This window comes from Micromys minutus (genome assembly GCF_963924665.1).
Source record: "Micromys minutus genome assembly, chromosome: 8".
Taxonomy (NCBI): Eukaryota; Metazoa; Chordata; class Mammalia; order Rodentia; family Muridae; genus Micromys; species Micromys minutus.
In genome coordinates this window covers 61,438,939-61,453,287 of record NC_137977.1, presented here as the reverse complement: position 1 = coordinate 61,453,287, position 14,349 = coordinate 61,438,939, and the positions used below count along the sequence as shown (strand labels likewise).

Below are 14,349 nucleotides of genomic sequence, written 5' to 3'. Positions count from 1 at the left end.
CAGTTCAAGTAGTCAGCACAGGAAATCAAGGCAGGAACCTGGATGCAGGAACTGAAGCAGAATCCATAAAGGAATGTTGCTTACTGACTTGCTATCCACGGTTTGCACAGCCTGCTTTCTTATAAAACCCAGAACTACCTGCCTAGGAGTGACACCACTCACAATGGGCCAGGTAGTCAACATAATCAATCAAAAAAAAAAAAAAAAAAAAATTCAACAGACTTGCCTACAGATCAATCATATTGAGACATTTTCTAAGAAAATAGAAATTTTTCCTTCATCCCAGATAACACTACCTTATGATAAGTTAACATAAGAGCTACCCAGCAAAACTACCTTGGATTTGGTAATTTTAGCCATGAAACCAAAAACATAAGCAGCATGGAAAGAAACAAACTAGACCCTATCAAAATTTAAAACATGTATTTCGTGGGTAACACAAGAAACTGAAAAGATACTCCTCAGACAGGAAAAAATATATATGCAAATTAAACAGTCTATTAAGGACTTGTACACCAACAAACAACAGAACTCATACCAAGTTCATACCAAGTAAAAAACCAGGTATGGTAGAATGTGCTCGTGACTCCAGCACTGAAGAGGTGACAGAAATGCAGGCAGTTTCTTAGGACTTTGCTGGCCAGCTGTCTTTTTGACTAATCCACGAGCCCTGGCTTCCCAGTGGGGACCTTGAATCAGAAAGAAGGGAGAGGGAGAAAAAAGGGAAAAGACAAGAGGAAGGAGGAGGAAAGAAGACAAGGTACACTGATCCCACCCTCTGATCTCCAAAGATATACACACATATCAACCAAGTAAAACATGTCCACAATACAGTGTACATAAATGCGCACACGTTATTCATAACAGCAAGCTCAAATATCTATGATGACAAAACAGGGAAACAAGTGCATATATATTTAAGAAAGGAACAAAGCACATACACTTACTACATCTTGGGTGATTCTTTAAGACCTAGGCTAAATTAAAGCGGTCATCCAATACCACATATCCAGGTCCAATATACACAAAAAGTTGAAACAGGCACCTGAGACAGGAGGTTAACAAGTTTGGTTGCCTAGAGCTTGGGTATGTATAGTATACTGGAGAAGTTAGGAGCTACTGAATACGGTGTCCTTTCAGCCTGTTGTATAACAATATATATCTTGTCTAATAGCATCTAGGGTCATCAGGTTAACTTATTCTTGTTTCTATTTAAAGTCCTGAGTCTAATAGTGGGTCAGTTTGCGAGCCTCAAGACCTTAAAAAAAAAATTATACATGCTACCTTCCAACTATCCACACCTCTGCCACCCACTATAAATATGTATGTCTTTTAGGTTATTTTCTTTTTCTTTTTTTTCTTTTCTTGCTTTCTTTTCCTGGTAAACGTCTGCTGCTACATAAATATTCAGCAAGTATTAAATTTCCATACTCAGCACAAGCCAAGTGCAGATGGTTATCATTGTTTCTTCATTAACAGATATGGTATATCCACCACAAATGAACTATTAGTTCATTGTGGGATACAAGCAAAACCACCATACTGTCATGGAGCTTACAATTTAGCAGAGCTAACCAACAGCAGAGCCACCGTTAGTAGAATATAAACAGGATAGATACTAAGGACGTGCCTACTTATGAGAAAGTAGGGGTGTGGCTCAGCATTGAGCAAATGCTCAGAGGCCATTGTGTTTAAATGTCTGCCCTGGTGAGGGGGAAAAAACTCAACCAAAATATCTAGAAAGGCCCCTGAACAGATGGATAAAAGCCAATCAGCACTTAGATGTATGATATTGGACAAGTCATTCTGTTTACAACAAATTGTTACAGTTCACTGTAGTTTGAAAAAAGGTCTCTCATAGGCTTTTGCTGTTGATGCTGGTGGGAAAGGTTATAGAAAGGCTGAGGTGGAGCATTGCTGGAGAAAGAGCATTCGTTGCCAGCTTCGAGGTTTCATAGCCGTGCCCTATGTTTCCTGTGCTCAGATGAAATGTGTCCATGACTTTCTGGCCATGATGACTGTATTTCTTCTGTAACTTTAAAGCAAAATAAATCTTCTTTCTTAGATCACTTTCTGTTGGAGATATTTTAACAAAACAACAGAAAGAAACAAATATATGATTCACAGGAAGCTCTGTAGTGCTATTTCAAAAGTCCATTCAGTTGTCACTCCTGCAGGCAAACTTTAGAACAGCAGGTCAGCAAGTACCTCTCGAGTAAGCAGAACAGAAGATAGTGAACCAACTGGGGTTAAAGAGCTCTAGGTGGCACTGCTTGGTTCCATGAAGCAGTGTTATTAAAGGAAAGGGTTGACAGGGCAGTTCACACTGACTTGCAATGTTCCTGTCAATAGCAGCAAATGTAATTCTCCCAACGACAAGAGTACCTTCAACTACAGTGACCATCATCTGAAACCAGTACTTGTCTACAGTTCCACTCTAGTGTCATAAACATTACAAATTAGCATCACCTTAATTAAAAGGAGTTTTTTCTTCAGCTGGTTTACGTTAGGCTCCCTAGGTAAGTATTCTCCAGTCTGAGAAATAAGGTGCATGCCCTTTAAAATACTATACCTTGACCATCTGAATACATTACCCTATTTAGTTTTAGTTTCACTATGTAGTTTGGGGCTGGCCTCAAACTTGAGACTCACCTGCCTTTGAATACCACACTGGGCCAGCACTATTTTCTTCTACCATGATTTGATTTGCAACATCAACAATACAGTTGAGAGCTCACAAGTAAAACATGTTTGAGATCTAAACTAACACTCTGAATTTGACTCCTGGTAGTCACATAGTGGCAAGAAAACTGACTCCCATAGCTGTTCTGACCTCCACACACCTATGGTGGAACAGTAATCGAATAAATACTTAAAAAATGCAAAGTGAAAGGCAGTTAGTTCAACTGTTTTAGAGTTACCAGCGTCCAGTTTATGTTGGACTGGCTGTGTTCCAGCAAATCCTGTTGGCACTAGTTCAGAAAGGAAAGTGGAACCTTTAAGAGCAGCTGGCAACCTAAGGGCTGGCCTTAGCACAAATGGTTTAGAACAAGCCAAAAGTCAAAATGTAGTCTGACCAGTTAATGATATCTTCATAGGGCTGAATTAAGCCATGTAAATAGCCAGATAGGTATCCATACATATACAAAACCTTCAAGAACACATTAGACAAGTGTGCTCAACTCTCCATATCCATTATCTTGAATCCATGGATCCAACTAGTTGCAGAATTCAACTACCAGTGTGGAAGGATCAATACTGTACTTTAAGTAAACAGAGTTCTATTCCCTAAATAGTACAGTGTACCACCCATTTACAAAACATTTGTATTAAGATGATTTAACTTGAGAGTATGTCTGTTTTATGAAAATACTTATCATTTTATAAGACTCAAGTATTTGTCAATATTTATTGAGAATTCTAAAACCACTCTCCCACACATACTGAGACAACTCAGTATTTAATATTGAAAGGTTGAGGCTGGTAAGATAGCTCAGAGGTTAAGAGCAAGTATTACTCTACAAGAGGACCTGCACTCAGTTCAGTTCCCACCATCCATCCTTTGGCTCAAAACTGCTTGGTAGCCCCCAACTCAGGAGAATCCAAGGGTCTCTTCTGGTCTTCACACAAGTATGCACATATCCACACAAAGACATGATTAATTTTTGCCTCATAGTCCAATTCACTGGGGTCAGGGAATATAATACCTGCAGAACAAATGTGTTCTTGGGATAAAGTAGTTATCCAAGCTTTCCATGCTATCTGCTGGTGAGTAGGCTATGCACCCTGAAAACATTAGAGGTGATTGTTACTTTTCTTTTGTTTTCTTCTTTGTCTCAATTCTCAGCAATGGACATCCATTACTGACAAACAACAAAAATATTACTCAAGGGAATCAGGGAAGAATGGGCAAAAGTTCTGATCTACCTGTATCTGCTGCTTTTGTAAATTATGATATAGCTCCTAACAAAAGGAAGATACAAAACAGTCAGTTACCAAGAGCATTAGTCTCTGAAACAGCAAGGAAAGTCTTCCAATCTTTCCCACAAGGTTCATCATAATGTATGAAGAAAACCAAGAAAGATACTGAGTCAGGCTCAACAACAATGGCCTCCAAATGGCAACTCCAAACTCCCACTACTTGGACCCAGAATCAATGTCAGACTCAAGTTAAATGGGCACTGATTTTTATTTTTAAGATGAAAATAATGTAGGAAATAAATTATTTTTCCATAGAACTGGAGACAAACTTGCAAGAAAAAAGTTACTAAAAAAAGTAATTTTTTTCCTTTTAAATAAGCAAAGGCAACTGAAAAAAATATTTTATGAAAACCAACCTTACTTAAAAACACAAATGCAACTAATGAATATCTTTATTTGCAAAAGACAAAGGTGAGTGTGCAGGACCGATTGAAGACACAGTAAACGTCAAAACAGACTAACTCCATTCAACATGACTTTAAAATCCAACACCTCCCCTTCAAATTCATTAATACTACCCTAATGGAAGGTTGTTTGATATAAAAGGTTATGACCGACTGGATTCCATTCACTGTCCCTTACCTATGCATCACGTTTTCATTAGTGTTCTAGAACAAACTAAACTCATCTGACCTATTTCATTTGCCTTTACAGGTATCCTAGAACAGATATCATCAATTGTTTATCCTGTGGGGGCAAAAAGGAAACAGTTTGCAGAGTGGAGCTCTGTGCAGTAGCTACACTGCCTGGAATTAGTAAAGCAAGACAGCCCTCCAATATGTCTCTGTGCGGGAAAAAAGGTTAAAATACGGGTTGCCCAGGTGACTGTAAGCATTACCCACTGCTCCCTGGGTGTAGAGATCTCAGATAATGGCAAGGTGACTGCCATCTGAGTAACACCAAGATGGCCTCTTTATTCTAGTTTATCTAGTTAAACAGAAATCTGCATTACAGAGACTCTGCTTATCCGGATCTTCATAAAATGTGACATTAAAGAAAGGATGGCTTTGCAATAACCATGTAAATACAGAGCCCAGTGCAGAAGGAAAAGTACAGACCTTCAAAAAAAACCCAATTTTAATATTAAAAACTCAAGTCTATTTTAAAGGTGCTAGTCATCTAAAGTGACTTCTTTTGTAATTTCATGAGCTGTTGACAAGCAAAGTGACAATGACAAAGGCAGAGGCATGTTATGAGAGCTACAGAAGTGGTGTGGACTCCAGCCTCCAGCACTCACGGGCCTCCTGGGTAAAGCAGCAACAACATAGCATCCTACAGGGAAAATCTTCGTCTGGACTGGCTAAGGTCAAGCGAGCCAGGACCACTGCAGTGACCACTGAGATCACTGCGTTTGCTTTGCTTTCCATATCTCTGATGACATCAAACATGAGGAGCTGAAGGCAAAGTAGAAACAATGTGGACAACTACATAGGCATTTGTACAGACGGTACACAAAGGCCATGAAAGCTTGAGAAAATACCAGCCAGGGAAAAGCCAGCTCATGCTGACGTGGGGGAACATGTCCTTGTTATAAGTGAAAGTAGTCATTATGATAGAACATATTTGAGAAATTAAGAGTAGCCACTTTAAGAAAAAAAAAAGCTTTAAGTCAACATAGCAAAGCTAGAGATCACTAGGCATCAGAGAAATACTAAATTCTAGGAAACTAAAAATTAAGGAACCTGAAGTGACAAGTGCACCCAGCACAGCCATAGGAGAGGTGTGCTTAAAGGCAGCATCAGGGGAACTTTGGACACTTTTCCTCACTTCATATCAAATATCCTGTGTGTGTGTGTGTGTGTGTGTGTGTGTGTATTTTCACAGCAGACTTTTTTTTTTTAAAAATTAGGAAAATGAGATCTAGTACAACCCTCTATCATTTACCACTGACTTTTCTTTAAACTTGAAAGTCACTGCTGAAATTGAAATTACATTGGTAAAAATTATGATCAGAGACCTTAAAATTTGTATATTAGTGCCATTAAAATGAAGAGTTCCAACCAAGACAGTATACTGTATTATCCTATAAAATATATAAAATCAATTAAATTCTTAGGAAGAATTCTGTTATTTCCACCTCTCCTAAGTATGTTCTGCTGTTCCTCAACATTAAATATGTATGAATGTTGTAAAGAAAACCCTACCAGTATTCTAGCCACACCTTAACTCAAACACATTTCAAAGGATAGACTTTATGAAAGAAAGAAAAAGTCTCAAATCTGTAGAGAATTCTACAAGAATGTATAGTTACCCAAAATAACACTTTATATCGGGACAAAATCTGCATGGTATTCAAACATAATCATTATAAAGAGCAAGTAAATCCAGCACATTACTCTGCACAAACCAGCAAACGTCAAAGCATAAAAGACAAGAGAAAAAATGCACAGTACAAAGATCATTTGCTTTGATGAGATCATGAAGAACAGAAAACCTGAAGAAAAGTAGAACCAAGTTCTGGCCAGTTATTGAAACTTCATTACTTCAACAAAATAGAACAAATCTCCATAGAAAGTATTCATTCAGGAAACAAGACTTCTTCCATTCATTTTTCCTTCATACTGGATTAAACAGAAGTTGCTGTTAGTCTTTATCATTGATTACATCTTTACTTAGAAAAGTTTAATTATTTACATAACTTTATTGCTGTTTATTGTAACAAAAGATTAACTGGTGTGCAGAATCCATCCAGTAAGTAGTGAAGAAACTGACATCAACTGCTCCAGAAGACAGCGTTGTAGAGAAATATATCCGATGCTCAGTATACAGCATAAGAGTCCTTGCATGTCAACTGGTTCTTGTTGGAGTCATCTTTGTTCATCTCTCAGAAAGCAAAGAATCCAGCTGACATTTCAATAAATATTAAGTTGCAAAAAGTAGCTTCCATGGACTAGACATCCAAGAAAGAGTTTTGATGAATGATTCCCAGAATCAAGTATGTCCACCTTTAGTCCAAAGAGATGACGTCAGGAATGTTACTCCCACTGCTGGTTATGACCCCTGTCTCACTCCTGCTGCTGGATGAACTAACGTGAGTACTGCTTTCATGGGGGCTGGTGGTGGTGACAGACGTACTGCTTGCTGTTAAGGGTGAGGTGAGACTATCCAAAAACATAGGAGGACAGTACTGCTTGAAACAAACAATGATGCTGATGAGGAAGAGGCTACATTGGTTTTAAATAAAGAGACTAGAAATTGTTAGCTATGTACAACCAACAGCCTTAAGTTAAATCCTGGTGGAATTTGAAAATAGCAAATTTCCTATTTAAGTGGAAGACAGAATGGACTTAGGATATTTTACATTCTCTACTGAACACCACACATTTTTAATTGTCTTAAATGTGTGGAACTTGTTTATTGACCATATACACAGGGAAAATGTCAAAAACAACTGAAATATTTTAATGTACTGACCCCACCCACAAATTATGACTCAAATTAACCTCAAAAACTACTTAATAATAATTGAAACTCAAACAGACCCTTTGTGAATAATATTAAGAGTAACAAGCTGAAAGATGACATTAGATTCCTCTGCAAACAAATATAACAATACTTAAAATAATGTCAACATTCATTCTGGAGTCTTTGGAGAGTATAAGTCAGGTAATTACCATAGGAATGTCAGAGAATAATATCATAAACACAAATTTAATATTTTTTATGTTTTTTTTTTACATCCCTCTCCAAATATTTTTGTATTTCAACTCTCCTTCCATCTGAGTGATTCACACACAAAGAGAAACCTGAGTGTGGTAATCTAAAACTAGTAAGACATTAATATAAGAGCTAAATGGAGTTTATATTTTACAGTAGGATGCCTTACATGAGATACAACTGTGTTGACTTTAGCACATGTAATATCTAGTGCTGTAAATATTCAGTTAGGCTACAGGAAAGATCAGTAAGGACACCTAATGTCACCTATTCTATACCTATCTCATTTACATTCTCCTTAGAGACAATGAATTATGGACAGTAATTCAAACCAGAGCTGTTCACATTACATGGCTTTCAGGGCGCATTAAAAGAAGAAAGGAAACAGCTGGAAGACTGACTGAACTGCCTTTTTATTGATTGGCCAACTTTTGGTTTTTTTAAAAGACAGGGTATCACTATGTAGCCCTGGCAGTCCTGAAGGCACTATGTAGACCAGGATGACCTTGAACTCACAGAGATCTGCCTGCCTCTGCCTCCCAAGTGCTGGGATTAAAGGAGTGATCCACTATGTCCAAATGAGGCTGACTTTCAACAAATAAAGTTACTGGGGTTTTGGACCAGTTAATGCCATACTCGAAGAAATTCAACAGACATGCACAGGAAGTTCTGACAGTGAAATTGTCAAATGTTAAAATTTTTTTCTCTAAAATAAAGTCAACAATAGCAAAACTGAGGAAGATAATTCCATTTTAATCTGCTACCACCCGTGCTTAGTTTTGCCTGTAACAGAATGATCTGTAAAAATGCTAAGTGCTACTAATGGACAATGTGCTTAAACTTAGACTTGTGCTGCTACCATTTAACTTTTACTCTAGATTACTTGGATACACATCTGCACAAGGCTAGTAAGAAGGGATTATAGGACAATAAGAAGATGCAGAGGAGAAACCTATGGATTCTATATAGTCAATAGAAGGCACCATTCTTACCCTCCTACCAAGTTACCAAATAAACCAGTCTCCCTCTAAGCAGATTAAATAAAACTATGAAATAAAAACCATAGGTTCAAAGATATTTTTTTCTTTCAAAGCATTGTTCACATAAAAGTATGTAATTCTCTTAAGCTTGAACAACTTACATTCTAGAAAAATATGTAACTCCCCTATAAGGGCTCACTCCTATAACAAAGTCAATTAGGGTGAGAAGAACATGCTTAGTCCGCACAGATCTTGGGCTCAAATTTCCTGTGCTGTTTGTGCAACCAGATGCCGATACTGTAATAGGAGCTCACACTGACCCTGTGGTCAGTCAGTTCTGAAGCTGATGACAGGTCAGTTCTTCCACCTCTCCCTAGGTGCCACATCTGTGCCTCAAGTACTTTCTTTTGCGGCTCCACTTTGCCCCTGTCGCTTTCTGTGTTTTGCCTCTGCTGTTAAAGACTGTCACGAAATCCATGCTCACCACGCAGTCTTAAGGTTGGAACTCTGGGATAGTCCTAGAATTTCTTTTCTTTGATTGAAAACAGCAATACTGCAAAACTTTCAAGTGAAGCCTTTTCAAGGTCTGACTCTGACTGTCTTTCAAACAATGATCCATTCTCAGTCAGGGATCCAAACTGGATGAGCTTTAGTTGGTGGCTTATGTAAATGGTTTAGTGTGTAAAAATCTTACCTTTTTTTCTATATACTTAGTATTGCTTTCACTCATTCTAATGACTCAAATATTTGTAAGAAATACCAACTGACTGTGTTCCATAAGAATAAAAAGTTTAATAAAAGCCATAAACAATAAACTGAATAATAACTTTATTCCTTCAAATAAACTTGTGATCTTTAGATAGCACTTCCTTTCTAGCCGCATGAGAATTTACTGTCCTGATTTTATGCAACTTGTCATTTTTAATTAGTATGACATAATCAACAATCAAATGCAAATTAGTTGCTTAAATTCAGGATACATACCTGGGGATCAACTGGAATAAGGGAAAGAAAATCCAAACCTAAAACAAAAATGTTTTGTTAATAGTTGTCTCATATTTTGGAGACAAGAAATTATTTCCCAAGATCATTCTGCATTTATAAACCAAGAAACACCTGTGGTAAATGCTCACTTCTCTGCTACAGTGAAGTTCTATAATCATAGCTAGTTATAATTAATGCATCTAAAACCCAAAGATGAATAATACATTTCTTTTGGCCAAACAACTGTAAAAAACTGCTTCTCAGCACCTCAAAAACAGCAGTCTAAAACTTTTCAGAGTCGGTCTACTTAAACCAAATCTTTTTCTTTTTGTCACTTAGAGTAAAAAGCAGTAAAAATCATAATGATCTTTGGGTCATTAATAAAACAACATACTTAGGTTCTTAAGATACTTCATATTTATTTTAAAGAAATACACATTAATCTAAAAATACCAATTCTTTAACAGATATTTACTTCATCAGGAGCTAGCTGTCTGCCCATTCCCACATCGAAGAGTCATACAGAGCTCTGCACAAAGTAAGCACTTGGGAGCTGCTATTCAGCAACAAGCTACTTTAATAGTTAATAGGTTCTCAGCTAATACAGTGCCCTAAACAAAGAAACTAGAATTCTACAACTACATTTTGAAAATAGAAATGTGAAAAAGATTTTCTTCAAATAAGTATTCAAGTAACAATATGGTATACTAAAATAACCCCACGTCTCAAAAGTCTAGCAAAAATCTTCAAAGTCAACTTCTGAAGACTTCCACTTTGTAATCAAATGCTTTTAAATTATTTTAAGACATTAAAAAAAGAAAGCAAATAGTGAGTAAAGGCCATTAAATTAGGGCAATGTTGCCCAGCACGTGAGATGCAGAGGCAGGCAGATCTCTATGAGTTCCAGGCCAGCCAGGGATACACAGTGAGACTGTTAACCAAGACAAACAAACCAAAAGGCCACTGTCTATTTGATCCCACCACTGTTCACGTTACCACGCCTGGAACAACCTTATACCTAACATGGATGCTTTTATTTTCTTTCCGGTGCTTTGTTTGGTTGGTTGGTTTTTGGTTTTTTGAGACAAGGTTACTCTGTGTAGCTCTGGCCTGGGTGTCCTGGAACTCACTCTAGACCACGCTGGCCTCAACCCAGAGATCCACATACCTCTGCCTCCCAAGCGCTGGGATTAAAGGTGTGCAGCATCACTCACTGCCCTGCTCCCATGAACTTTTATATGCTGGCATTTAATATAGCAACCACGTGGAGTGAAAGTCTAATACTTTATCACTATGAAAATAGAGATTAATAAGAAAGATAATGGACACATTCAATAAAAACTATAAATAGTTTAACTAAAAAATTTAAACTATCATTATTTCCTAATTTACAAATGGAGTATATTTTAAACATTTATCATCATACAAGCTATAACCGCCACAATTTGGAAGGAATTACTGAAACAATTTCTAAAGCTTTTTTAAAAACCTGTTAGTATAATCTGTTACTAGCTACAAGATAAAGCAGTTTAATCTGATAGCAAAGTAAATCATAATCCACTGTTGCAATGATTTACCCATTAAAATGATAGCCAAAAAGTAATGTATTTAATTAAGGATAACACTTTAAATTATTCAATCTTTCTGCTTTTAAATAGCAATTCAAACCTGTCTAGCTTTTATATACCTTGAGAGTTTTCTAGTTAATGGTTCCATCACTGATCAAGTTATCAATATTTATTAGAATATCATTTAATAAACTGGGTTGATTTTATTCATTGTTGTTTAGCTCTAAGTGGTGTATCATTTTTTATTCATTTTTACAAAGAACTTCTACCTTTTAAAGATATTTTTGTATGCATGCATGTGCATGTACTCTCAATGCAAATGCATACCGGCACCCACAGTTGTCAAAGGAGGGGGCACTGGATACCACAGAGTTGCAGTTAAGGGTGCTGGTGAACTGTCATGTGGGGAGGGTGCTATAAAATGAACTCAGGCCCTCTGCAGGAACAGTAAATGCTCTTAACTAGTGAGCCATCTCATAGATTCAGCTCCTGCTTTTTAACAGTTTTGTTGTTGGTTTGATTTTGTCAGGCAGGCTTTGCTCCATAACAGTGAGCTCAAAGACCTCCTGCCCCTGCTTCCAAAGTGCAGGGTCATATGCAGACGTCACCATGTCTGGCTCGCCACCTGTAATGTTGGTTACTCATTCTATTTTAGTAAGAAACTAAATAAAAGCTAAAGAAAGCATTACCATTCCAGAAGATGTACCACAAATTCAAAGTACTCATTTGAGAAGACTCATTTGTCCCTATGTCCAACTGCTACCATGTCATGACTCTAAGTAAACATGTGAGTCTGATAAAAATATTCCAACTGCACTCCATTATTACAGAGCGCACACTGAGGGCCAAGGTCTTCCAATATTAGTCATTCCAACCCAGCTTTGCAGATGGACTGTGATTCTCTTTGCTGGATATTTCATGTATCCCAGCAAATAAAAAATCTATTTAGAAAAGTTTTAATTGTTTTTTATTTGTTTTGATATCTCACCCACTGATAACTACACATACTGCTAATTACACAATGTCCTATTAAGATGTATGAACATTTTTCTAAAGATTGGTTGGAATGTTAGTGTTTTTCCCAGCATCTCAAAAAAAAAAAAAATCCAAGCAATGTAAATGTAACTATTCCTCAATAAAAACATCTCCGTATGTTTCAGAGTCATTGCTACCAATAAAGGGCAGACCACCATCAACATGTCATTAAAGATGCACTATTCTGCATATAAAATAGTTTCACCAATAGTTAAAATTTTACTCCCTTGTTGTTAGCAGAATTATTTTATTATATTTCAAATGTAACAGTGCATTGATAGGAGTTATTTTGGCCCTCAAGTATTTCAATTAAAAATGTTCTGACTCTTTTCACTTAAAAGGGGTGGGGGTGCTGTTAGGAATCTAATAGAATCAGGTGTCTTAATAAACATTAATAAAGTTGTCATTTTAAAATTTTAGATGCTTTGTTAATAAAATGAACTGATTATCTGCTTTGCATCCCCTCATTGGCAACCACACAATTTTTCCTTACTTGAGCCATAAAAGTCGCAAACGCAAATGCTACATAGTTGAGTTTGTAAAGGTTTTAGTTAGCACTTTCAAAGTTTGACCATACAACTGTTAAGCCCCACTCACACCTGACAATATGGCACTACCAATAATAAGGCAGACATATTTTTCCTTGAAAGAATCAAGCTCTTTTCCACTCCATAATTACAAATTATGTTTTATTTTGTATTCACTGCTGCACAGTATCAGAAGATGTTCCAAGCTGCACTTCGTTATTAATATCATTTCTTCTTTGTTCTCCTGTAGATTCAGAAGATTCAGATTTATGATGTTTAAAAAGAATGACAGATCTATGAAAACTGTCTTCTCTCCACTCTTGGTGTACTACAAAACTATTAAACTTATCAATGCCCAAACTGCCCATTATGACTACTTACATAAAAAGTATACGCCCAATCATGAATTACCAAAAAGTGCATTACAACAGAACAGAAATAAAACCTAAACTTTGTAGGTGTCTAATTGCTATGTAACTTGTAATATCTAGTAATTTTTTGAGACTAGCTGGCTCTATTCTATTTAAGTTTACCAACCATTAAAAGTTTTTCAATATTTAACAACTGGAGTATTGGTTTATATTGGCCATTTATCAGCCTTAAGTTAAATATTACTTCTATAAACTTAAATTAATTATATAAAATACAAAGTTCAGGCACATTTAAGACACACAACAAGCAACAAAACAAAAAAAATTTTTCCTTTATACTCAAAATCAGAATATACATTCCCCCAAGTTCAAAAAGCATTCAGATTCTCATAATTGGAAACTTAGTAGGACTAGTGAGTCATACTTTTCTTCTTCTGAATTACTGCTAGTCACTTTAGTAAGAAGAAATGTCCACTATTTTTTCCCAAGACTTATATGAATCCTTTAGAACATTTATTTTCTAACACATACGAAAATGATGACCATTTACACAACAACTTAAGACAAGGTTCCAACCACACATGACTGTTGAGAATTTTGTCCTGACAAAGAACTCTGACTTCTATCCCTTACTAGAGCCCTTGCACACAATGAATATGAGATGAACATGTTCTGACTGGTGTTAGTTGGTTTCACCAAAAAAGGTGAATACAAAATCACAAATTATACCTGAAACATAACGTGCTAGTATTGTGTGTGTGTGTGTGTGTGTGTGTGCACGAGCACTCACTAGCATGTGGGTATTATCTTTAGTCTACTCTTTTCCACTACATTTTATAAAACTAAATGAGAGGCAAGACTAACAGGGAGAGGTAATACAACTACCAATCATGCTTAAAAGCATGTGTTTTATTCAAAGCATAAGCACTGTGCTTACAATCTTAATAAAGGCAAGAATAAAAATAAGCTGCAGATCAAAATGAACTTCCAGAGAACAGGAGGGCAATGTATTACATTAAAATGACTCGCAGGTGGAAGTGAGGAATACATGATGTACTGGTTTCCACATCGCTCAGACTTGAATTGACAAAAAATATAAAAAGAAACAGAAAGACTTCTGAGGAAACTGCCCCATAGCAATGATGCTTCGAAAAAAAGAAAGCCTAAGTGCAAATTTTCTACAATTCTGTAAAAATTCCCTACTCAGGAATTAATTCGTGCATTAATTAAAATTTAAACAGAATAT

General features: G+C 36.5%; 1 protein-coding gene across 10 annotated transcripts in view; it reads right to left on the bottom strand.

Moving 5' to 3' along the window:
* Positions 1-474: 474 nt before the first annotated feature.
* PIAS2 (protein inhibitor of activated STAT 2) overlaps positions 475-14,349 on the bottom strand; it is a 73,728-nt gene continuing 59,853 nt past the window's right edge. For 2 of the 10 annotated variants that reach the window (XM_080920381.1, XM_080920386.1), the window contains exons 13-14: positions 9,603-9,640; positions 4,188-6,926 (exon numbers count right to left, since the gene is read on the bottom strand). In XM_080920381.1, the coding sequence (XP_080776507.1) occupies positions 6,834-6,926; positions 9,603-9,640 (131 nt within the window). In that variant the 3' untranslated portion in view covers positions 4,188-6,833. Of the gene's footprint in view, positions 690-4,187; positions 7,109-9,602; positions 9,641-12,878; positions 12,977-14,349 lie in introns of those variants that run through there. The other 8 variants (XM_080920387.1, XM_080920383.1, XM_080920379.1 and 5 more) reach the window with 8 other exon arrangements.